At 42.1% G+C, this 26,603-nt stretch overlaps 1 protein-coding gene across 1 annotated transcript; it reads left to right on the forward strand.

The window, feature by feature from the left end:
- The first annotated feature begins 8,439 nt into the window (after positions 1 to 8,439).
- On the forward strand, positions 8,440 to 26,210 carry NRN1 (neuritin 1). The gene is made up of 3 exons (XM_070942526.1): positions 8,440 to 8,504; positions 13,460 to 13,604; positions 25,876 to 26,210. Exons 1-3 carry the CDS (start codon positions 8,450 to 8,452, stop codon positions 26,105 to 26,107), a joined length of 432 nt encoding a protein of 143 aa, XP_070798627.1. The 5' UTR covers positions 8,440 to 8,449; the 3' UTR covers positions 26,108 to 26,210.
- The last annotated feature ends 393 nt before the right edge of the window (positions 26,211 to 26,603 follow it).

Consider the following 26,603-nt stretch of genomic DNA (forward strand, 5'->3'; position numbering starts at 1 on the left):
CGTCCTCTTACATCACTCTCCTACTGATTCACTCTGCAAAGCAAGAAATCCAGGCACAAATCTTGGAGGCAGCCATACAATTTAGATAGATGACAGGATGCTGAACGAGTCTTGAAATTTCTGCTTGCCACCTCCTGAGCTGCAGCTGTCACACTTTAACTATCATATTTCTGTTAGTCATGTTTTATCCAGAAAAATAAAGGATATTAGGGAGAGATTATTATTCTTGTTGCTTTCTTTCTCAAATCCCACCCCACCCCACCCCCAGGTTATCTGCAATGGATTGAGATCAAGATTGTGTCTATATTTCTGCCTCTTTCTTTCTCTTCCTTCCATGTTTTCGTTGTGGCTCATCCCTGTAGGATGCTGTTATAGGTCATAATGACCATCACATCTCCATTATGGTACAAGGCAAACATGTCCAGAGGGAAGTCCAAATGTATGTTGGCCCTTCCAACAGAGCAACATAGGACCCATTTCATTAGGAACATTTCCTGAACCAGAAGTATCAACATGAGGTACCAACACGACTCCAGAGGATGGTAGAGGACAGGAAGGCCTGGAGGAACATTGTCCATGCGGTCGTGATGGGTCGGACATGACTTTGCAACTAACAACAACAACAACAACATCAACATGAGCTTTCACAGAAATTTTGACGTATGAATCAGCCCTTGTTTTAATGTCCCACATTGCTGTTCTTCATTGTGTCCCAGATCCATTGATTGAGGTGGCTTTGTTCTTCCGGCTCCAAGCCCTGCCATAGTTAAAGATTTATAGTGGAAGGATGTAAGTATAAGACAGGGGTTGGGAGAAACTCAGAGTGAAAGAATTTGGCTAATTCGGAGTCAATGGAATGGGTAGTTCCATTAGAATGGCATAAACATCTCTAATGGAAGCACTATGGACAGTGAATGTAGGACAAGTGTCCCACCTACTATGCAAGAACAAGCAATGTATTTTATTCCTCTTCCTCCTCCTCCTCTAGTGTTTGAAATTATTAATGGAATCTTTTTTAAAAAAAAATGCAAAAAAATCCTAGAAAACAAATCTTTTTCTTTGCTGTCACTAAAAAGCACATTATCTACATGTAAGGATCACCTTAATGCTTACAGCATTGTTGAATGGCCAGGCATTACAGTCAATGTGGCAAATAACCAAGTGACAATATATTCCATATTTAGTTTATAGGGAAGAAGAGAGAAGGCAAAAGGTATCTTCCTTGATCATCAGATGTACAACACATGTGCAAGAAGGAGTTTATCTACTGAGGGATCTCTTTTGTTCTCTTCTAGACCAGATTATAAGAGCTAGAGTAGTGTCATAATCGGTTAGGTAAACCCAAATGGATTTACTTTAGGATGATTTGCTTCTCAGGAAGTTAAGAGAAAGGGATGCAGCTAGACTTCATGTAGATGTAGTGGGTTTTGGATGATGGCTTTCTTGATGCAAAAAAAATTGAGGTGTTATAGGACAACATGCGGGAAGCAGTTCTGGCTAAACGTCTTTGGACTCAGTGGAACATATATAGGATTGCACTGCAGATTCTACCAAACTTTCCCCAAACTCCATCTTCAACTGTTAAGATGCACAAGCTTTAACATCATGCTGGCTTCTTCCCTCTTTTGCTTCCCATCCAGCCTGAGGAAGTCTTATCCATTATTTTGTAATATTTGATACTAACAATTGAGTAGCATAAAGCTTCCTTGCAAGCTTGATACATGGTGAAATGGAAATGGAAATCCAATTATTCGGAAGATAAAATCTGTAAAAGATCTCTTCTGCTTCAATTTAAACTGCATCTTCTAGAAAGAGTAACATTCCTGCCTTAGTGATGAGTGAGCTGGCCTTCACCCTAGGTCCCTTTAGCTTAGTGGCTCGTAATTTGTTGGGCTCGTCTGGGTGATTATTTTCCAAACATTTCCCTGCCCCATAGGGGCAGGTTATTTATTACAAATTGGACACTATCCATAAAAAAAAGAACATGGGCTGTAAACTTTTTTCCAGCTTCCACACTGATATCGTGGGCCGTATAAAATTAGCAGAGCAGTTCTCAGCTTTCAAGTATCATAGCCAATTACTGCAGACACTGCAAATGTTTTAAACGCCAGACACAACCTAGCAATACTATAAATCTAAAGTACCAATATCAAATGTGAACCCTAAGTATCAAAAAGAAAATGGATGTTTTAGATATTCGTATTTGACTTTCCCTTGGGTTCAGTTGTGTTCTGGCAATAGGTAGCCAATGAATCTATAAAATGCATAAAAGTCTGAAATTTCTTTTTTTTTTCCCCAACTGTCATTAACCTTAGCTTAAGCAGCTGCAAGCTGGCATGGCATCTATAACAGCTAAAATTGTTTCTAAGAAAGCACGGTTTTGAGAAAACTATCTTAGACTCCTGTAACAGCTTCTCCCTTTACCACGTTCTCCCATTTCCCAATTGATTTTGACGTTACGTTGCCTTTATATCTTCCTTTCTGTTGTACTGTCAACAAAACAAATTACTCTGTTCAAGTTAATATCCCTCTACCAGAAGATGCCGTGTGCCCTGATATATTTAATTTTAATAAGTGCAACTTTTTCTCAATTAAACATCACCCTTCTGAAAGTGAGCTCACAAGACATACGAAAAATCGCTTGTAGCCTAAGATAAATCATGTTTATCTTGCTAACACACCATTACAAAATGGTAAGAGCTTTTGTTTGAATGTATTATCCACTCCTCAGAGTCGTGTTTTATGAATTGGCAGCTGTATAAATTTGATTAATAAATAAATTGATATTGATTCTTTTATTGATAATTGATAAATGATAAATTGATAAATTGATTCTTTTATGTACACCAAGAGCGTATGCACCAAGACAAATTCCTTGTGTGTCCAATCACACTTGGCCAATAAAGAATTCTATTCTATTCTATTCAATATGTGACCCAATAAAAAGCATTTATCAAAACACGAATGCCAATCACATACTGATTTTTTAAAAAAATCAGTGCATCAGTCCTCCCAGTGCATTTTTACTTGGAAATAAATCCTATTGTTTTCAAAGAAATATATTCTCTAGGAAGCAAGTCTCAGGTTATAAACTTCTATTGCCAGTTTATACATGCTCAGAAGTAACTCTAGATAAACTCAGCACGACTTCCAGGGGGGAAAATATTGTCGCCAAAATCTGTTGTTTGCCTTTTCTTTTACTTGCAAGCTCTTAAAAACGGGGCTTCTCCTTTCTTAAAACAAAAAACCAAAGGCAGTTCCAGTCCTTGTTTTCAATGCATGATTCAGCCCTAGAACCAATAGCGGGGCCCGCTTTTCTCTCTTTCCAGGATGAAACCACTTCACTAGATTTCCTCATTAAGAGGACAAGGGTCAAAACCAAGAGCGGCAACCTTGCAACTTCTCACAAGCTGCCACCTGCTGCTTCAACCTGGGATGTGAGCGAAGGGCAGTCATCATGTAAGCTGCCTTGAGCAGCACAGGGAAGATCTGCTCATACAGGTGAGACTTTTGTTGTGGGGGAATGGAAGGACAGGGCCTCGTTTGGCTGTCTAAATGGTGAGGGAGATCAGGCGCCCTTTGGTAGTGATAACTAGGGAACTGCTGGCAAAGGCAGTAGGCAGCTGAAGGACAATAAAAAAATGGACTCTGGTTAGCTCCTGTCACAATTTTGCAGAGGGCCAATCTCCATGGAAAGGGTGCTACACGTAGAAGACAGAAAACCTCTGTAGACATGTGAAGTATATATTAAAAAAATGAAAGGCACAATATTAAAATGTTAAACTAACAGTATACATTTTTAATGTGTTGATCTTTATTATTGTGAATGACCGAGAATGTTTTTCGACTTCAGTGGCACTTAAATCTGATAATAAATGGATTTGCTTTCTGTGAGATAAGTGCTTGACCTCCAGTCAACAGAAGGGATTATAAAGGATTATCAGCTGATAACAAAGCAAAGTATTAGGGCAGCCAGATTCATGCTTGCGTGGTTCATACCACGCACTGAAGAATACAGGTAGTCCTCGACTTACAACAGTTCATTTAGTGACTGTTCAAAGTTACAACGGCACGGGAAAAAAGTGACTCCTGACTGTTTTTCACACTTATGGCCATTGCAGCATCCTCATCGTCACGTGATCAAAATTCAGCTGCTCGGCAACTGATTCAAAGTTATGACGGTTGCAGTGTCCTGGGTCATGTGATCCCCTTTTACAACTTTGTTACAAGCAAAGTCAACGAGGAAGCCAGATTCACTTAACAATTCTGTTCCTTAACAACTGCAGTGATTCACTTAACAACTGTGGCAAGAACGGTTGTAAAATGGGGCAAAATTCACTTAACTGTTTCATTTAGCAACATAAATTTTGGGCTCAATGGTGGTCATAAAACGAGAACTATCTGTAATGTGGTTTGCTTGATTCTGTCTTATAGTCACAGAGGTCAACTAGCAGTCTTTTTTTTCCCCACCTGGGTGGACAGTACTCCCAGCACAGAGGGATACAACTCTCTCAAATTTCAGGCAGGACCTTGCTATCCCTACCCGGATATACTTCCATCCATGTGCAAAACATGGGAGCCTCAATCATCCTTGTTGAGAACCGTGGGGGTGCAGTGGTTAGAATGCAGTATTGCATGCTAATTCTGCTGACTGTCAGCAGTTCGATTCTCACCAGCTCAAGGTTGACTCAGCTTTCCCATCCTTCCGAGGTCGGTAAAATGAGGACCCAGATTGTTGAGGGCAATATGCTGAACCGCTTAGGGAAGACTGTAAAGCATTATGAAGCGGTATATAAGTCTAAATCTTATTGCTATTGCCTGTTACATCTAACAACCCAGCCCTTTCTTAAAGTCACCAGAAATCTGAACCTCAAAAGCACTGGGTAAAATTTCTGGTTCTTGGTGAAACGAACTATTCTTGCAACCAGCTTGATATAAGGACACTAACATCCCAGAATCAAATGTATGATTAGAAAAAGAAAGAAAATGGTCATGTGAAGAACCAATGAGCTGGTTCTTATGGGAGCTGTAGTCCAACAGCTTCAGGGCAGTCTCAATTTCCTGACCCCTACAATGAGGAGGAAATCAAGAAAGTTACCTTCCCTCCCTGCTCCTTAGTATTCCCTATCTTCCTTGTGCTACTTCAGGTATACAAAACCTGAAGCCCGAGAGACACAAGTAATTTTTAGCCTTGAGTGCAACTTTTCCAAATCATTGTACTTAATTCTACTTGCCTCAAAAGAAAATACACGCAATAGAATAGCAATCATATTTATCTTAGTTTTAATTGTTGGTATGAATTAAAATTAGGGCGACTGTACCACATTTAGACTGTGAAACTCCAGATGACCACTAGATGCCAGCAAAGAGATAAACACCCCCCCCCCCCCAAAAATCCAGCTTTTTGCTGTCGTCTAGCGTCCAGGCAGTCTCTGAGAACCAGACACAAATTAATGGGGATTCTCTAATTTTTATGTTAGTTGTCATATAATCAACTACGTACTTGCAATTCTGCCCTTGTATCTAACGGTACAGCCCGCGGCATACCTTTCAAACGGTGCTTTGCCTGTCCCAGGAAACTCCTGGCAAACTATTCCCCCCCTTTTCCCCAATCCTAACATCTCTTGCAGGAAGAAAGAGGCCAAATGCCATCCTGCCCCGCAGTCCCAGTTGGGTTCTAGGTCTTAAAATGCTTGGGGACCGAGCCTAAACTGGAACGAGAGAAAAGGAGCCGGTTCTTGTTCGAAGGAGGCCGATTAAAATTCTGGGCAGGCACTACAGCCGGGACAAACCAGCTGTCCCCCTCCCGCCATTTGAAGGTGACGTCATGCTCGGCGGGTGGGGGAGGGGAGATCCAAATCCTTCTCCTCCTCCTCCTCCTCCTCCTCCTCCTTTCTCACTGCAGGGGCCGGCCTTGGCTAGATCCAGCGAGCGGTAGGCCCCGTCCACCCCCGCAGCTGCAGCACGGAGGCGGGGGAGGGAGATTCTGCCGTGCTATCCCCGCCTAGTCGAGGGAAGAAAGGACAGGCGATCGGATCGCGCCTGCTTGTGGTTTCCCTACCCCTCCCTGGTGGCTCCTAGATCTCTCCGCAAAGCCCCCCCCCTTTCCCCTCCTCGCCGTAATCCCTCTCCCCGAGACAGCTTCGCAGCCTCACCTGACTACAAAAGACCCGCTCCCCTTCCACTCCCATTCTGCAGTGTTTACCGCGACCCGGAGATGTCATTCCAAGCCAAGCATCTGTGAATCCGCGCTAGAACAATCCAGGCGAATTCAAACGATAGTTGGCGGAGCTGACGTTAGATGATAGAGATAGATAGATAGATAGATAGATAGATAGATAGATAGATAGATAGATAGATAGATAGATAGATAGATAGATAGATAGATAGATAGATAGAGAAAGAGAGAGAGAGATGAGGGATGAGGGATGAGGGATGAGGGGTGATAGTGTGAGAAAGAAAGGAAGGAAGGAAGGAAGGAAGGAAGGAAGGAAGGAAGGAAGGAAGGAAGGAAGGAAGGAAGGAAGGAAGGAAGGAAGGAAAGAAAGAAAGGAAAGAAGGAAAAAGAAAGAAAGAAAAGAAAAGAAGACGATTTGCAGTCGCAAATGATGGATGGATGGATGGATGGATGGATAGATAGATATAGATAGATAGATAGATAGATAGATAGATAGATAGATAGATAGATGACATAGATAGATAAATAGATGACACACACACACACAGAGAGAGAGAGAGACAAACAAACAAACAAACAAACAAGTTTGGTTTTATACCCCCAGGGAAGCGCTGGCGTGGGGGAACATTGTGCGTGGGGAAGCCTCTTTTAAACGCTCTTAGTACGCGAGTTACACCGCCGTTCTTGTCGATTCTGTGCGCATTTACATGGGACCCAGTGCCGACAATGCCTAGAGGGCTGTAGTATTATAGTAAGTCCCTGGAATTCTAAGGGACTTGGCGTTTTCCATTAATTTGCCTGCGGGATTGATTGCCCAGAGTAAACCGCCATCTACTCTGGCACAGAGGGTTACAACAATTTTGCGTCTGCACCAGCCGCTGCTGGGTGCGCTGCGTTATATAACGGGGCGGCGGCGCATGCAAGCCTTTCGGCGTGAACAAGGGCGCAGGGCAGCCGTGTGTTCAAATACATCAGCCTAAGCCTCGGAGAAATATTATTGTGTGTTCACCTACACTTAGATTCAAAGTCTAACACTGATGGAAACTTCAACATGCCAGTCCTCTCCGAGGACCTAAGAATGATTAAGGTAGAGATACTATTTTGATTGTTATTATTATTATTATATGCACAACAGTGTGAAATCGCAGCTGCCAGTTCTTTCTTTAGCTGGTGTTGGCCTTCATAGGCATCGAGTTCTTCCCAAGAGCCTTAGGACGTCGTAAAGGTATCGGCGTATTATGATTATCAGCCACAAGTCCTAAAACATCATTCAGAGACAAACGAACTTGCTTGGATCTTGGGAACAAGACGCTCAGATTGCAGCCGCTGGGCAGGAGCTCCACCAGCACCTGCGGGACAAGCCGGAGGTTGGGGGGGGGGGGGGACGGATGGAGGGCGGACGCGAGAAGGTGCGCCCCCTGCAGGTCTGGCTGAAGTCTTGCCTGCCTCTTGGGCTAGAATAGATGAAGAAGGTGGCACCGCGCTGGGGAAGATGGCAGGCGGGCTGGCCAGCGCTTGGCCAAGGGAGCAAGCAGTTGGTTGCCGCTCCTTGACGCCTCACGGCCCGCTCAGAGAGGCCATTCAGCCTGGCGGCTAGGAAGGCGGGGGGCCGGGAGAGGGCGGGAAGAATGGTTTTTCCTCCGATGAATGGCGGAGGAGAAAGAGCAGGCTAAATCCAGTCCGCGATGCCTATAAATGGCGTTTCTCTCTTCCAAGGTGCACATTTAAAAAAAAAAAAAAGGAAAAAAAGAAAAAAAGAAATCACTCAGTGTCATCCCCCACGTCAGGGTTGGCTGTGGGCGTGAGGCTATACTTCCTCCGCCCCCTCCTAATGGAGTGAACCATTCCCTGCTCTTCCTTCCCTCTCTCTCCCTCTTTCTGTTTCTACCCCCCTTTCTCTCTCTCTCTCTCTCTCTCTCTCTCCCCTCTCTCTCTCTCTCTCTTGCTTCCTCTTCAGCCTTCCCTCCAGTTTGGTGTGTGCAAGAAAAGTCTCAGGGCTGCTCGGAACTTGTTGGCAATGCCTGGAGAACAGAAACCCCCCATATTTTCCCAAGTCCCACTTTAAGAAAAGAAAAGAACAGAGAAGAAAGAAAGAAAGAAAGAAAGAGAAGAAAGAAGGAAGGAAAGAAAGAAAAAGAAAGAAAGAGAAAGAAAAAAGAAAGAAAGAAAGAAAGAAAGAAAGAAAGAAAGAAAGAAAGAAAGAAAGAAAGAAAGAAAGAAAGAAAGAAAGAAAGACGATCTGCAGTCGCAAATGATTGTACTAAATATAGGATGGGACTTAAGTTGAGCGGCAGATACATATCTCTGGTCCTTGCTGTGCAGCTAGGTAAGTGGATTCATACTTTCATGATGAACATAACTGGATTTTTTAAAGTGTCTCTTCTTCTGCTGCTGCTTCTGCTTCCTCTTCTTCCTTCTTCCTTCTTCTCTTCTCATGCCAAACAAATGCCCCGCACTAACCCGTAATATCTAAATTAACAAGGCTCTGTAATGTGAGAGTTCTTGCTATGCAGTTATATGATATAATGTGCTGAGGGCATTTTGGGCTGCTTTCTATCTACATTTGCCTGTTTATTCGAGGTCTCATAGGTGGGTATGTTCTCTCTCATCCCCCCAGGACTCATTTCTTAACTGGGTTGTTTTACCTTGCTTTCGTCGTCGTCGTCCGTCCCCCCCAAGAAACCCTCGTGCCCGTGTGTGTGTGTGTGTGTGTGTGTGTGTGTGTGTGTGTGCAAGATTGCATCACGGCAAAGCACATCCATCCTATTTGTCCAAAGCTAAATTCTCTCCCTCTATGAGAAGGCAAGAACGCAAATAATGTACCCCGACTATTACGGATGTTGCTTTGCGAACAAAAAGAGCACAAATCGTGCCAGTTCAAAGTTTCTGTGTCAGGTGTGGTGTTCTGTCAAAGGATATTTGAGATGCATTTTATGCTGTGTTAAAATCGTTGGGGGGGGGGAGATCGAAAGGAACAAATCCAAAGGGAATCAAACGGAGCTTCATCAGATATATTCCTGCCCTCTGTCGCGAAACGTCTTGCTCAAAAATAGACATTTCGGTGGGAGGGGGGGGGGCAGTTCTGTTAGGGAATTGGTTTTGTTTCGTGTGTGTGAGTGTGTGTTTTAAAACGAGCGCGCTTCTCTCTACGTTGGTGAAGGAGAGCTTAAGATATTCCCGATTTCGTCCCTGAAACCCTCGCTTCGGCCGTTAAGCTTTGCAGTTGTAGAGGCGCTTGGAAGTTAGGATCACTTTCGCATCTGCACCGAGCCTTGTTTAGAGGAGATGCGCGTTGTGAGGCGGGAGGGGGGGGGTTGAGAAAAGCCGCTGCGGTTGGCAGCTTCACAGAAAAGCATGCCCTTCCACGTTTTTGTCAAGGATGCTTGATTTAAAGGACTGCAAAGCACAAACACAGAGACACGTCCGCACGCACCCCTTTATAGAATTCGTTTCCCACCCCCATCTCCTCCCCGGAGGTTTCCTGTCCCAAATCTTGTGGTCTCGGGTTTATTTCTCCTAGCGAGCTTTTTCTCTGTGCCGACAAGGTCTGCAGCGTTTTGGAAACCCAGGCGTGGGGAGAAGGGAGAGATGCGAGACCCTTCTCGTAAGAGGTTTCCTGTTTTCGAAAAGAATAATAAAAATAATGGCCGGGAAACGGGTTGAGTGTTCTGTGGTGGGGAAAAAGAGGGTGGGGGAAACCGGGCAAAGAGCAGAAGGTATTTGCATTTCCACCCCAAATCTTGCTGGGTGTTTATTTGTTAAAGCTTTAGAATCGGAGAAGGGAAGAATTCTTCTTCCCTTCTCCGCAGCTTCGCCGGTTGTGTTTTTAACTGTTGGAATTCCGTTTCTGTAGAAGGAATTGGCGCGTTTCTATCCCGAGAAATAGGCGTTGCTGTCTCCCTTTCCTACCTTTGGGCTGGGAGAGATGCGGTTGCGTGTCGACCCATCCTCGAAAGGAAGGGGTTCGTTTGTCCCTTTATCTTTATTTGCCCGCAAGGTATCCTCCCGATGTAAGGATTTTGGAAAGGCTCAAACACGAGGCGCACAAAAATGCAAGGAAAATAGGCAGCGGGGGGATGGATGACTTGATTTGTGCAATGCGCGTGCGCTACAATTTCTATCGATTACTATCTTTATATTTGGTATTATTCTACTTCCAGCCGTTATGGACGTATTGAATAATAAACTTTCCCTGCTGCGCATTTGTTTTGTTTTGTGTTTTATTACCCACCTGGGTAAAAACGGTTTGTTCTAGCCTCGTAAATAAAATGGTTGTCCGGAGAGCTGCTTTCCGAAAACAAAAACAAAAGAGGGGGCTTTGGTTTTGGGCCCTGCACCAGGATGCTTGGAACGAATCCCGAATGACTGACCTTTCCAGGGAAACAAAGGTTATTTAAAAAGCAAAGGTAGGAAAGAGAAGAAGAGGGGACTGCGGATGTGAAAACACGCAGCGGAGCAACGGGAAGGCTAATATCTATATACATCCACCTCCCTTTCCCCCAGCTTCCAGGGTTTTAACACCTCCATAAAAATAATAATAATAATAATAATAAGAGGAGAATCGAATCCCGCATTGGGGCACGCGGGGGTTTGCAACGGTGACCGAGGCTTTGTTGGTTTCTTCTTTTGCCGTGCAAATTGGCTGCGCGTTCATCACGCAGGAAAAGGCCCTTTTCTGACAGCTGCTAGTGAAATCCCTGGTGAGATCCTTCTAAAAAAAAAAAAAGTGTCCTTTTTTCAGGCGCGACTGAATTTGGAACCTCCAGGGATGTAGCCCCCTTTCTATCTAGGCGACACCAAGGTCGACCGAGCCAGCTGAACAGGTGGGAATAGAAAGGTTAGGGTACTTAGCCTCTCTCTCCCAATGTCCACCGCTGCCCCTTTGCACTCGTCTGTAGGTGAGAAGCTGGGGAGAAGACACAAAGACTCCAGAGGCTTTGGGAAGGAGCGCTTTGCCCAGGCCTCAGGGAGGGAGGAAAGGAGAGGAAGGAAGGAAGGAAGGAAGGAAGGAAGGAAGGAAGGAAGGAAGGAAGGAAGGAAGGAAGGAAGGAAGGAAGGAAGGAAGGAAGGAAGGAAGGAAGGAAGGAAGGAGGGAGGGAGGGAGGGAGGGAGCCTGGGTTTATTCTTGGACTGGTGTCTTGTGTATGTTACTGGTTAGTTGGTTCGGTATGGCAGCCAACGCCTGCAGTCTAGCAGTGTTTTGAGATGCGGGGGAGTGAGTTAAAAAAAAAGAGGGAGGTGGTTACTAAATTGAGCTAACGATATAATCCGGCGGGGATGAGAGAAGTTCTACCAGCGCTGAGCTTTGATGTAACGAGGGTATATTTTACTCACCCACTTTAAATACATGCACCCACCAGCACGCACCGCATTCCCAAAGGATTAGTACGAACATCTCTAGGGTGGAAAAATCCCCCTCTCCCGATTGCAAATCCCCGTTCTTCGCCTGCCTTCCCGGGGCTGGAAGGGGCTTTCAGATTGCTGCAGAAGGCTGAAACATATGGACGTGAATAGCTTAATGGTTTGCTGAGAATCGAGCCAGGCGATCACTTAAAACCAAGAAGTCACTAATTCCCTTTCATTTGCTGCAAGATTGATAGGGATAAATTGCCCGTATACATTCACCTGCTCTCAAAAAAAAAGCCCAGAAAAATTGAGCTGGATTGATGTTTGTGCGTGCATATTTTTCAGCAACGTAACCAAGTGACCAACATACAGCAACAATGACCAAACTACCTCTCATTCACATATGCACACCCCACCGGGAGAGACTTATTTTACCACCGGTGCATTTCAGTTCCATTGAGATCAAATAAGACTCTGCCATCAAGTTCCATGGGTTGAAGATAATATGCTGTTTCCAATCTAGTCCTCGCCAGACATATAGGACTCCTATCATTGTGGCTGAGCATGAGTGGTGTAGTCAAACAGATCTGAAGAATATCAGGTGGGAAGGACTACCCTAATCTTTGAGGGAGGGATCTTGCATGCTAACAATATCATGCCAGGGAATGAGAGCTTGACTTTGATACGGGTTGCACCCAAAAGGACGCCACATTATCACCTTCTCAGAAAAGGATGCCCTTGTTTCAGGTTCCCTGAAGATCTTGCAATGAGACTATAGGCTCCTTGTGAGAGGCAGAAGATGAATAGCAGGGAATCAGCATCAATGATATGTGTGGTGGATAGGGACAGCAGAACAGACAAGGTTGGAATGGTAGGGAAACTCCTCAAAGGCAACAAAGGCGAATGGTGTAGAGAATAAATGAGAGGGAGACCCCAGAGGATATTTTTGTCTCTACCTGAATGGGAGAATCAGGAAAGTGATGGAGAAGTGATCAGAAAACAAGGACTGAGCATGCATCCAATATGTCAGTCACTGTTTATATTCCTTTACACTTACAATCCATTTATAAGTATCATTTGCATAAGAGCACTTTGTATTACACTCACTACCTCACATTTGTAAACACATGGGAGGAGGGGTACATGTTTCTAACTATTAAACTCATGGAGCAACATGGAGGGGGGGCAGGCAGGATATTTGATTGCAGAAAGAAATGATAAAAGATAGGACTTCAACATCTATCTACATTTGATGACTTCCAGATATGTTCATCATCCTCTATAGACAAATATACGGTATATACACTTTCTGGTTTTGAAATTATCTTAGGAATGTTCCTTCTATTCTGTAGATCACTGAAAAACTACTTAAGAGATGGTTTTAGCAACCTCAACAATGTGGCTGGCTTTAAAGTTCATTTCACCCATTTGTCTCTGTTCAGAAATCAATACAACATTTCAGAAGTTGATGTTTACTCATTTTAATGTAATATTATTCATAAAATAAAATAATTTTTAGAAACCCCTCTTCAAAATGATTCAAAACGGATTCTAAGATAAATAACGGTTAAATAACCCAAAATAATTTCTACTGCTATTGTTGTTGCAATAATGGTTTTATGAATTAAGTTATTTCTGGGTCACTTAAGGAAGAGTTAAATGCAGAGTTTGATCTAGCTGTGCTTTAGACCCACTGTGTTTCGTTTCAAATGCAGCTTCTCCAGTTTCATGTAAAAGAGTGGTGGTGGTTTTAGATGAAGAAAGCTACTAGGAGAGCAGATTCTGCTCCTATTGTAGTTTTGGTGCAGCTGTGTGAAGGTGAAAGGAAGGTGCACTTGATCGTGGCGCTTTCTGGAATTAAACTAGGGGTGGGTATAGCATGCTACTATCTTGTTGGGAGCTGTCCAGCTGATATGGTGCTGATCTGTTCTCCAGCATACCTGGTGCAAGCAGTCAAAGAAGCGAGCAAGTGCGATGCAGTCTTTAAGGGCTTCTCGGATTGCGTGGTCAAGATGGGCCAAAATATTGCCAACTATCCGCAAGACCTGGATGACAAGAAAAATCTCGAAACAATCTGCCGGTAGGTTCCATTATGCTTTTACAGTTGTTTTCTGTTTGTGTGTGTTTATCTATATGGTTACTCTAAAATGGTTATTGTAATTTTTAATATTTATATAATTACCTACATTTTTCTTTGAAAGTCATTTGCTATTGTAGTTAGGTATAAGCAAAAGAAAGTCAATTACTTGTAAAAAAAAAACAATTATTTCATATGGGTTTATAAACTTAACCCTCAGGAGACAGGGTTTCTTGCCCATTCTTGCCCAACAAGAATAACCATAATAAGCAGACAAAACTGTTTGATGTAATCTTCATGCATCCTTGCCATTGTTTGAAATCACCCACCTACCCAAGCTAAGCACAGATCAATGGAAATAAAATCTGTCAGATTTCAGGGGAATTTATTTTCAAATAACATATGATTTTCTGGGCAGTTCACATCTTATTAAAGACAGTAGAAATATTTTAAAAATATTTTAATAGATTTACATTACAATGAACTGGGCCTCAAATTATCAGGGACTTCTGCTGCAGTAATTCTTTTTTCTACACCATTTTTTCCTCGACATAAAAAAAAAAAAAAACCATAGCCAGCTGTATACTATTGATGGCCAGGTGCTTACTTCCACCAAAATGTGCATGCTTGAGACAAAGCGCTTAACAGCCCCTGGATTGGCTGACTATTTTCCTCAATAGGCTTTTCTGCCTACTACGTCCATAAGTTAATGCTATATATGTTTACCTCTTTCCAAATAATTTTTGGAATGGAGTAGGAAAGAATATTTACCCATAATTAGTGAAAGAATTAGTAATGCTTTAACGTGCTTCTTAAATACCAACCAATTTTTTGTTAAGCAACATAGCAATGTAATAGTAACATGTTCTATTCTATTTTTAGATCATTTTTCTGGGCAGGGTACTCTAATTTGACATATTAACCAGTATAGTTATGCTGACGTTTTCCTTCCATGATGGGGGTTACTATAATACAGAATATGGATTCAAATGCAGATCTTTCCTTCATCCCACGCTTCTTTCAAGACATAATGGCTAGCTATTTAAAAATGCAGCCATAAATTATTTTGTCTTATGGTGGTGTGTTATGATGCAATTCTGAAAAACCACAAGCCACTTTCAAGCTCTTTTATCTCTGATGAAGCTGCTAAGATGGTCAGTTTCCCTGAGGAAAAGGGAGAAACCACTTTTTGTGTCCCATTTAAATTCAGAAACTGACTTGTGGAGTAATGAGCAGAATTGTTGCTTGTGCTTTGCAGATTTCGAAGGTTGCAGTTCTAAAACTGGAAACAGGCTAGCTTGAAATAATCAGATTCAATCCTACATAAATATATTAAGCCAGTCCAATATTTAAATGGAAACTCAATATGCTGCCAGATCTCCCTCATGTGTTTGTGGAAGTCATCCCATCCAATTTCAACTGGACTTATTTCTGACACAGACTGTATTGACCTTGGAGCATACTGCAAATAATCGAATGGAATTTACTTCCAGCATTAAGACTTCAATCTTAAAAGAGATTTAATGGGAATTAAATACAACTGATTGGATTCATCGAGTCTTATCTCTGGGCATATTAGCCTACATGTACTGGGTCTTTTAAGGACTGTTGCTCAAGTCTCTATGGTTAGTGAGCTTCACATTAGTAATGAACATTGTTGTTCATTACTTGTACTTGTTTGGAAATAAATTACGTTGGGTGCACCGGAGCAATTTTCTAGAGAAAAGAGACTGGACAAACTGGGTGTTGACCAAATTGCATCCCGATTTTAGCGAGTTGTCTCTGGAGAGAGGGAAAGGGGGAAGGACAGAGTTTAGCTTGAAGCAAGCTGGACTGTGGAATCGGCTGCCGAAAATCTTTCACACGCTTCCATGTGGCGCCCTGTTTACTTGGAAGACAAGCCTTATTTCTACTACCACCGTATTCAGAAGCGTAAACAGAAGAAAAAAAAAAAATCTTGCTCTGACTGGAAGGTGTGTCCAGTGGCACCGAAACGAGGAATCGAAATGGTCGAAGGTTCTCCTTTCCCAACCCCTGACCAAAAAGAAGAAAAAGAAAAAGGCGCGGAAATGCACCTCCTTCCTTTGTTTTTCTGGCTTTTAAAGCTCCGTTTTTTTAAGGCCTGGAGAGACACAAAAACGGCCTTGTTGAGGAGAAAGGCTGCGCACACACTAGGGAGGAGGAAAGGAAGAAAGTGCGAGGGAAGGAGGGAAGAAGGAGGCGGGCAAGACTGAGGAAGCCTTGCGGGAGGCCAAGCACTCCCGCCTCTCCTAAGCACAACACACGAAGCAGACAGTGCGTCGACACGTGTACGCTTGACCTCCCCCCCCCCCCATATTGGAAAACTCCAATGGCGTTCCCTAGAGGGGAGAAATGTCTGCTTGGGATCGTGCAGAAATAACGACGGGAGAGCCACAAGCCACAAGCAAGGCAGGCTCGGGGGAGGCGGAGGAGGCGGGGGCGGAGCGGAAGCCTTGCCCTACATTCCGCAATTGGAACCAGGCGCATTCCGCCAGGCCGCCCCCCCCCCCTTTCCCTTCCTCTGATCTCTCTCTCTCTCTCTCTCGCGTGTCGAAAGAACCTCCGGGAAGATTTAGTTTGCCTTCGGGAGACGCAATTACGGCAGAAAATACAACAGGAGAGACGCCCTTTCCGCCTTCTCCGGGCCTCATTATTTATTACAAACGGCAACCAAGCGCTGGACTCCACCAACAGTTCGGAGGCCTCGTAAATTACAAGGTGTGGCAGCCCCGCCACGAGCCTGTTACAAGCCACCAGAAGTCATGAGCAGTCGAGGCCACGTGTCTGTCGTGACAAGGGGCGAGCCTGGGGGGGGGAGGGAGGGGGATAACGATTCCTATGATTAACATAATGTAATTTTGCGATTTAATTATTATTATTTGGAAGGGAGGAGAGAGAGAACAAAATAGTCGTTTTACAGATACAACAATTGCATCCTGGACGGTGTGTGTGCTTTTTACCATTCATATTTTGTTGCTGTCACTGTTCTTACTGAATTCTTGGAATTGCTTACAAGTCTGGAACTGATTCATCGTTAGCCTGGGAGTCGCAAAATTGAATACTAGTCAATGGAAAGAGCTTCATAATGATGCACCAATGAGCTCTGAAGAGCTCAAATGTTTAAAGATCAGGAAAGCGTTCTGCATGTGCTCAAGGACGCAATTGCAGTATTGTTAATGTAATACCAGGCTGGTCCTTTCATTAGAGCCAAGTGTCCCAAAGGTGATTTTTCACGAGCAACTTTTTTTCTCTGAAGATGTTTCACTTCTCATCTACAAGAAGCTTCTTCAGCTCTGACAGGATAGTGGGGAAGGGAAGGATTTATATTCCTTGCAGACAGCTGGTCATTTGCATCCTTTTAGAGGATCATTGAAGCACTTGGTGGTTTATCTGTGTCCTCAGGATCACATGAGTAATAGGAATAGATTTCCAGAGAAAAATGGCAGACTACAGGAACCAGGAGCACTACTCAGCTGATCCTGAAGACACAGATAAACCTCCAAGTGCTTCAACAACCCTCTAAAACAGGGGTGTCATACTCAAGGCCTGGGGGCCAAATCTGGCCCATGGAGTGCGTAGATCTGGCCTCGGTCCCATCCTGGAAACAGTGAAGGACCGGTTTGCAGTGCCTCTGCCAGCAAAAACAGAGCAGCCCTCCCAAGCTTTGTTTTCGCTGGCAGAGGGTTGCAGGAGTCTATCGCAGCCAAAACGGAGCTTGGGAGTCCATTTTCACTGACAGAGCGCTCAGGCCATCACAGGCCTGACATGAGTGACGAGCTGGCCACGTCCCCCAGCCCCCCCAAGGTCAAACACAACCTTGATGCGGCCCTCAATGAAATTGAGTTTGACACCCCTGCCCTAAAAGGATGCAAACGACCAGCTGTCTGCAAGGAATATAAATCTTTTCATTCCCCTCCATCCTGTCAGAGCTGAAGATGGGAAGTGAAACATCTTCAAAGAAAAAACAAGGAAGTCCAGTTGTCTCCTGAAAAAGCACCTTTGGGACAACGATGACTTGGATGACTGAGAATCTCTACAGACCATTAGAGTGAAGTGTTTACTTTAGGCAGTGGGCATGGGAAATGAGGGGAGGGAAAGTCATAAAAGGCTAAATAAGAGCCACCAGCTTTTTCCAGCATTGAGGTTTTAGTTGCCAATTCATTGGGATTCTCTTTACAAAATAGGGACAGGTTCAGACACCCAAATAACTGAAGGTCATATCTAGCTTCTCAGACATCACTTTTAGACTTGAAAGCATATTTCAGGACTAATTCGTGGTCAACTCCAACTCCTGAACTGCATGCTTTGCAAAGTCTTCATTTTGCTTTTGTACACAAGAGACATTCTTCAGTTAAAACAGATGACATCTTTCACAACAAACATTCAGTGAAACATAAAATTTAATAGTCCTAAAAGAAATGCAACAGCCTGGTTAAATTCTCATCACCATGCATCATCGAAGGAACTAAAATGAAGGCCCTAAAATGACAGTTTTCAGCAGCAGGCCAACTTCCACACCAAATTACAGGCAGAAGGGTACAACTTCCAGTCCCTGCAGCTGTTTCATTTGGCAGCTTCTTGATCCTAAAGACCCAACACTTGGAAGTAAATCTCTCTGGCTTAACAGTAGCTTCCAAGTAAGTGTACTTAGGCTCACTATTCAAATGGCATGTTCCATTAAGAGGGAAGAAACTACCATAGTACAGCTAAATGAAGAAATAACCAGGAGAGGCAGAATAGGTAGCACCACTATAAATACTTCAACACAGCTAAAGTGAGACTTTTGGGAAAGAAATGGTGAACTGAAGATGGCTCTGCTAAAAGTAGAGCCAAGAACTATAGTGGAATAAAGAACCAGCAATTAAACTGGCTCTTTGTAATTCCCCTCTGAACAAGGGCTTCAGATTGCCCAAGAGCACTCCATACAGTTATTTCTGCATTATAGTGGTGTCTAGCAGGCTTAAAGCTCTGGGTGATGAGGGGATAACTTTTTTTTTTTTTTTGCTTGATCTGTGGTGAGCTCAGTCAAAAGGACACTGGCTTCACATACTTTTCTAATCATTTTCAGAAATTGCTTCTTAACTACTTTTCAGCTTTTAGAAATCTTTGGAGAGAGATGTTTTACAGCATCAGGTGAATTTTCTTAAATCCTTAGCAAAAGAAGTTTGAAATACAAGTGTAAAGATGTTTAAAAACATTTTTTGGAATAAACGGCAAAAAACTGATTAGAACTTTGATTTTGGAAAGTTATGAATGGACTAAGGGTCCAGATGGATTTAAAATAAGGTTTTGGAATGGATAATAATCCTTTTCATGGGGAAATGTTTTTGTTTTGAATTCTCTTTTTTTAAAAACGATAGGATGAGACTTTGAAGGTTGGACACTAGAAGGAACTAAACAAGAAGGAACTAAAAATTACATTTGAAGGAGAAGAACTTAAATTTGACTTACTGATATAGACTGGAGCAAAGTATTCTAACATGGGGCATATCAAAGGACATTTGTGAACAATGGATCCAGAAATTATTTTTAAAAGTATCTGCTTCTATAGACTGTGTTCGAAAGATGTTATGGAAGAGAATCAAGTTATTCTGAGCAAGACTGATCTGAAAGTGGATTTAAAAATGAGAGACAAGAATGAAAAGATGCAACACTGGACATACAAATGAAACTGGATGTCTTAATTAAAAGGGATATACAGATAAAAAAACCAAAAGATTGACCTGGAAAACTTTTCTATATTGGATTTACAAAAGAAGCTTGTTAAAGCTCTGAAGAATTTTGTGAGAAGGAATAAAGAAGTTGTAGGTCTAGGACTTTAGTTGAAGGAACTAAAGATTGCTAAAGGTAAAAAGAAGGAATAGACAGTTGGTTTATTTGATCAAGGTTAAAATAGGTATGTTATTTCTGATAACTTAATGGATTTTTGCTGATCTGGACTGAATGAGCTGTACGAACTTGTTTACAGATAAGCAATGGAATGTCTTCTTGAGATCATGCCTTGTATTTTAAAAGGTGATAAGTTACTAAAATTGATTATACTTGTGGTGAAAGGAGAAATCATTTCTTTATTTCTTTTCTTTTTCTTTACTATATTATTTTTTCCTTTTCTATTTTTTCTCTAATGCACTTTGGGTTTTTTTTATTTTATTTTACTTTGTATTGGTTTTTATTTCTTTAATTGCAATTCTTAATAAAATTACTATTGAAAAAGAAACAGCTGCGGTGAACAATTAGATAATGCCAATCATTTCTCACAATTGCCTTTGGTGACCAAGGTACATGGCTTTGTTTAGTCTTGCCTGGATTCTTATAAAGTGAGCTTTACAATATAGTTCTCACCAGAAGATAAATAATATTATATATTAAATATCAGAATGTTTCCAGTAGCAGCTAGACAACTAAGCTGAAAGTTTAAGACAGTCTATAATTACTTTTATCTTATTGTGGAAGTACCACCTGAATGGCTTTATCTGATTCAGTGTCATTCCACCTCACTTAATTTTGTTTTAATATGCCCTTATAATTTTGTTGTGTGAACTGCTTTAGAATGGCACTGTTTTTCACTTTAGAAGACATTCCTTGTTATTCATATGCATCCTTTAAGGGATTGCATATACAGGCAGTCCTCGATTTATGACCACAATTGAGCCCGACATTTCTGTTGCTAAGTGAGTTTTGCCCCATTTTACAAACGTTCTTGCCACAGTTGTTAACTGAATCAGTGCAGTTGTTAAATTGGTAGCCCAGTTGTTAAGTGAATCTGACTTCCCCATTGTCTCTGCCTGTCAGAAGGTCGTAAAAGGGGATCACGTGACCCCAGGGCATGCAACCGGCATAGGTATGAACCAGCTGCCAAGCATCTGGATTTTGGTCACATGACCATTGGGATGCTGTGAAGGTCGCAACTGTGAGAAACGGACATAAGTCACTTTTTTCAGTGCCATTGTAACTTTGAACGGTCACTAAAGGAACTATTGTAAATCGAGGACTACCTGTATTTGTATCACTTTTCCCTTGAACGAGTTTGAGAGAGCTGTTGGTTTGAGGTGGGGAAAGTCTATTTTTGGGACCATTTTTATCTGTATATTTTTTTTTCCATCTGCTGCACTCCTTTCATTTTTCCCAGGTGGTTTTTTTTTTTTTTTTTTAACAAGGAATTGTTTTAGGAATCTGGTGCATTTTTTTTTTTTAATTTGATTTATATGCCGCCCTTCTCTGGAGACTCAGGGCGGCTTACAATGTGTTAAGCAATAGCCTTCATACTTTTGTATATTTATACAAAGTCAGCTTATTGCCCCCACAAACTGGGTCCTCATTTTACCCACCTTAGAAAGGATGGAAGGCTGAGTCGACCTTGAGCCTGGTGAGATTCGAATTTACAGTAATTGCAGTAATTTGATGCAATCTGCATCATTAACAGATTTTTTTTAAGGTGCAACCCTTTAATTAAGCAAATTTCTACTTTCAAGCTTTAATTACAGATAATCCTCAATTTACAACCATTCACTTAGTGGTAGTGAGTGTTCGAAGTTACAACAGCATTGAAAAAATGACTTATTGACCTTTTGTCACACTTAATGACCATTGCAGGATCCCCATGGTCACGTGATCAAAATTAAGAGGTATGGCAACTGGCATGTATTTATGATGGTTGCAATGTCCCAGGGTCATGCCTTTTGCGACCTTCTTACAAGCGAAGCCAGATTTACTTAACAGCTGTGATACTAACTGAACAACTGCCATGATTCACTTAACAACTGTGGCAAGAAAGGTCATAAAATGGGGTAACACTCACTTAACAACGGTCTTGCTTAGCAATTCAAATTTTGGGTTCAATTCAATTATGGTCGTAAGTTGAGGATTACCTGTATATTCCAAGGTGCCATTAACTGCCTTTCCTCTTGAAAAATGTACTTTAAATTTTATAGATTCTCTTTAGAATCCTTGGCTGCATTTATTTATAATTTTATTATATTTCTAATCTAATTGATAATGTAATTTTCTGGACAGATTAAAAAACTAAATCAATAAAGGCTTAACCAATAGAAAGCAGCAATAAAACAGCATTATGAAAGGCATGAGCCTACATTATGTAGGCATGTCAAATTATAAATTGAACCATCAAAGCAGGGGCATCCAACTTTGGTGATTTTAAGACTCGTGGACTTCAATTCCCAGAATTCCCCAGCCAGCTGAAGTCCACAAATCTTAAATTTGCCAAGACTGGACACTCTTGCCACAAAATCAAAAATACATGGAAAGCTAATTAAATTTTTGAACCAGAGTTCAACTCTAAGCACTTGTTCTGAGAATCAAGTGGTAGCATTAAAATCTGTAGAGCAGTAAGAGAGCAGTCAATTATTATCTCTTCAATTATTTACCCTCTTTCCTTTTAAGAAAATTTAGATGGTTCCTAAATCCTGCTTTTGTTTCACAATGACTGGGTTTGCATACCTTTTCCCATCGTTTTCTTAAGGATAATCAATAGGCAAAATATTCTTGGTTTGTCCAACCAACTGATCCCTAAATTATGTTGAATTCATTCTGGCGGGCTTCTCATGATTAGTCCAGATTAGGAAAACACAGGACAAGCGTTTTCTCGGGATGAGAGAGCAGCAAACAAAAGGCTACAATCTCTTTTATTAGTTACCCAAATACAGCGTCATCAGAAGGCGTTATTATGGCTACACATCTCATATTACATACAAGAGATAGGAAAGCAATGGTAAAGATGCAAAGCAAAACCTAACTCTGGCTGCTTGGTACCAGATACTACCAGGCGAGAAGCCCATCTCCGTTATCTGATTCTCAGGAATGTGTTTACAAAGAGATAGGAGATGTGTCTGCTTTGCTTCTCAGGAATGTTTATACAAGGAGATATCTTTGCTTTTGCAGGCACAGCCTATGTTATAAACAAAGAGAGAATGAATAGGGCCCTTCAGAGAGTATCCATATGAACCCGCTTTTCATAGTTTGATTATTTCGATGCTAAGTCCATACAAGTGTCCAACCAGTTAAACTGGTCTATACATGTACTATGGCCACTGCATTCCCACAAATTACCACATAGATACAGGTGGAGTTTGGGCAACACCCACCCTAAAATGTGGCTCACTCATTTGTGGTTTCATGTGTCATGGAAATCAATCAGATAAAACATTTTGAAGCAATTTAATCTGAAATGTAGTGCCTATAATAAGGAAGTGACTTTCATGTTTGAATGCGGGTTTGAACCTGATCTCTGCAACTTTCCAGCACCCTAACCGTTACCTGGCACTCGAGGTAATATAATTAAGACATCCTTTCTGTCAGGTTCATGAGGGTCCCTGTCACTAGTTCCATTAACTAAGAGTATCAAAGACATTGTATTAAAAAATCTACAGTATTTCTCTTAAAGCTGAGTTGTCACAACTCTTCCCCACTCCACTCGCATTTTTCATTACTGCTCAGGGGGAAAATATTATTACAACATAAGCTGCACGTTTCTAAGCACTTCCAATTTTGTTTTAATTTAGCAGTGAGGGGAAAAAAAGGTTGGGCCATGTGCCAAGTTATTTTCTATCACTGTATGCAGTCACAACTTGGCAACCTAGGATGCGTTCATACATGGCCTCCCGGGATGAGTCAAAAGAGGCAAGATAGCTAATGGGACTTGTGGCTTTTAACTGTTTCGGAATGGGTTCCTCCAAGGCATTCCCCACGACTTCCTACAAATCTATTTAGCAGTGCCTTACACCAGAACATCATTTTCTAACCCAATATCTTTACTGAATCCACATAAACGTATCTCTTTGGAAATGGAGTGGTAGCAGCTAGCTGACTTGATCTGAACTAGAAAGTTGGAAGTTTTTTTGGGGGGGGGGAACCAGTTGACATCTAAGTTAGTCTTATCAACTATTTGATTCCAACCAAATTATCACACTCATCATATCCAGCCCACATCCATTAGAATAGGACTGGGCTTACATAGCATGCTAAACTATAACAAGGTTTGTTTTTGGCAGAGTGTGGTGAGCTAATCTAGTCACTTTTGTGTATTAACTAAATTGTTCACATTATATATAACTGCAGACTAGAATTTAGTGGAACAGATGATCCATTGCTTGACACAGTGTTGGTGTTTATATAACATGTAAGCCAACATGTAAGCCAACAAGTTTAGGGCAGCTTGCATGCATTCAAGTATTATAATTTATTAAATAAACTATGGTTATAACAAACCATGGTTTAGTACAGTAAATGAATTCAGTCAGCAATATACACTTTTGTGCATTCCTAATAGGGCTGCCAACCATTTAAGTAAATTAAGTTTGGGGTTGGGTTGCAGATGAGGGAAGAAATCCAGGTTCAATTCCACCTTCAGCTACTAGAAGGGTGAACAATATTTCTTGTCATCCCTGACCATCATCTACACTCTTTGGGGAGGATGAGGGTTGCAATGGTACATTTGCAGGACATCAGCTTGGTCCAGCCACTATACTGAATAATTACATCAAATAACTGTTTATAAAAAGCACAGGTTGCACTCTTTGGGTGCTTTTTTTTTTTTTTTTTTGGCCAATCACCTTTACTCAACCTCTCCTAAGTCACAAAGCTGTTCTCTGAAAAATCAAAGGAGAGACTACTATTATGTTCACTCCCTTGAGCAACTAGAAGAAGTGCAACATATCTTTCTCTAACAAAATAAATGAACTGCTCATCAATTCTAGACTAGCCTATAATTTCTCTGAAGTAAGAAAGATTACGTTTTTCAATTATGCATAGATGCATCCCTAGCAGACGTCTCAGAAGGGATATCCTTCCTGTATGCTAGTATAGGAGAAATTGGTTTTTTTAAAAAAACATACCTTTGCAACCTGTGATTTTTATAAACAGTTATTTGATGTAATTATTCAGTATAGTGGATAGGGCATCATGGACCAAGCTGATGTCTTGCAAATGTACCATTGCAACCCTCATCCTCCCCAAGGAGTGTAGATGATGGATAGGGATGACAAGAGATATTGTCCTATAGTCCTGCAGGCTCCAGGTTAGAAGAGTAACATCCAATGCTGGTAAAATTTCAGGAAAACAGTGAGACGAGTCCTCAGTCAGGAACAGCATTTTTCAACCTCAGCAACTCCCAAGATGTTTGGACTTCAATTCCCAGCAATGATTCAACTCCCAGTAATGCTGGCTAGGGAATTCTGGGAATTGAAGTCCTGGGGTTGCCAAGGCTGAAAAACACTGGTCTGGAGCATTGGCTAACTTCTGGAGTGAGAGTGGGGAATAGACATTGTACTGAGGTGAAAGAACCAAATAGAATTGCCAGGACAATGGCTTCTCTGCCAGATACACCAGTCCTGCCCTCCCTATTTGCCATTTCCTGCAAGGCAAAGTTGCCTTTTTCTGCTCTGTCCTGTCTCCTTTGATTTTTCAGAGAACATGTTTGTGACTTAGGAGGGTTGAGTAAGGGTGACTGGCCAAAAAGAAAAGCACCCAATGAGCTTCTACTGTAGTAGCTGAACTTGGAATTGAACCTGGATTTCTTCCCTCATCTACATCCCTACTCCAAACTATCAGCATTTACTGAAATGGTTGGCAGCCCTCTTAGGAGTGCACAAAAGTGTATATTGTTGGCTGAATTCATTTATGGTACAATACCATGGAGTTTATTTAATAAACTATACTTGAGTTCATACAAGCTGTGCTAAGCCAACATGTTGGTTTACAAGATACATGAACTGTCAAGCAATAGGTCATCTATTCCTATTAGAAATGCACAAAAGTGTTTATTGTTGATTGAATTCATTTATTGTACTATACCATGCTTTTGTTATAACCTCCATTTATTTAATAAACTATAATTCTTGTTGAATTATACAAGTCAACATGTTGGCTTACATGATACATGAACCCAAACACTGTGTGAAGCAATGGGTCCCCTATTCCTATGAGGAATGCAGTGTATATTGTTGACCGAATTCATTTATTGTACTATACCATGGATTGTTATAACTTTAGTTTATTTAATAAACTATAATACTTGAATTTATACCTGTACAAACTGTGCTAAGCCAACCTGTTGGCTTACATGAACCCAGACACTGCCTCAAGCAATGGGTCATCTATTCCTATTGGGAATGCACGAAAGTGTAAATTGCTGACCGAATTCATTTATTGTAAGGACAGATGGAAGGAGGCTTTGCCAGTATTTCCCACCAATTTCTCTCTCTCTCTCTCTCTCTTGTGTCTTTCCCTCCTTCTTCAGATACTGGGATGACTTCCACTCCTGCACCCTCACAGCCCTCACGGATTGTCAGGAAGGGCTGACAGACGTCTGGGAAAAACTGAAAGAGAAATCCAAAAAGCTCGACTACGAAGGCAACCTATTTGTCCTCTGCGGCAAAACCAACCGAGCAGCCTCGTCCCTCCTAGCCTCTGCCTCCCCGGTGCTGTTGGTGGCTCTTTCCGCCGCGTTGGCGACTTGCATCTCCATGTAGAAGGCCCTTCACGTCGACAGCACGCGCGGATCCATCCACAAGACACAGGATTCCCCCAGCCTTCCTTCAGCCCACCTCCTGGCCCCTCCACCGCCGCTGCTGCTTCTCTCTTTCTCCAAGAAGTGGATTTACAGAGGAAACGTCTCTGCCCCTTGGCTTGGAGCGGAGGGGAGGTGGGGGAGCTTCCCCGCCCCTCCCCAAAGAAGTGGGGGGGGACACGTTGTGAAGTCTCCGTGATGCTGATGATCCCAACACCCATCTTGGGGAAGGACTGGGGGGGAAAAGAGAGAGAAACGGAAGCCATCACGACCAGCCTGGTCTCTCGCTCGCTCCCTCTCTCGCTTTCTCTCTCTTTCTCTCTCTCTCTCTCCTCCTCTCATTTCTTTTGCGTTCAGATGATTTGCCAAATGGTCCCCATCGGTGAGCAAAGCAAACAGCCAAACTCGGACCTCAGCTTTAGTCCTCTCTTCAGAATTAAGGTCAACTCCAGCCCGCT

This window comes from Pituophis catenifer, unplaced genomic scaffold, assembly GCF_029215685.1.
Source record: "Pituophis catenifer annectens isolate HBS135680 unplaced genomic scaffold, rPitCat1.0.hap2 SCAF_3, whole genome shotgun sequence".
NCBI lineage: Eukaryota > Metazoa > Chordata > Lepidosauria > Squamata > Colubridae > Pituophis > Pituophis catenifer.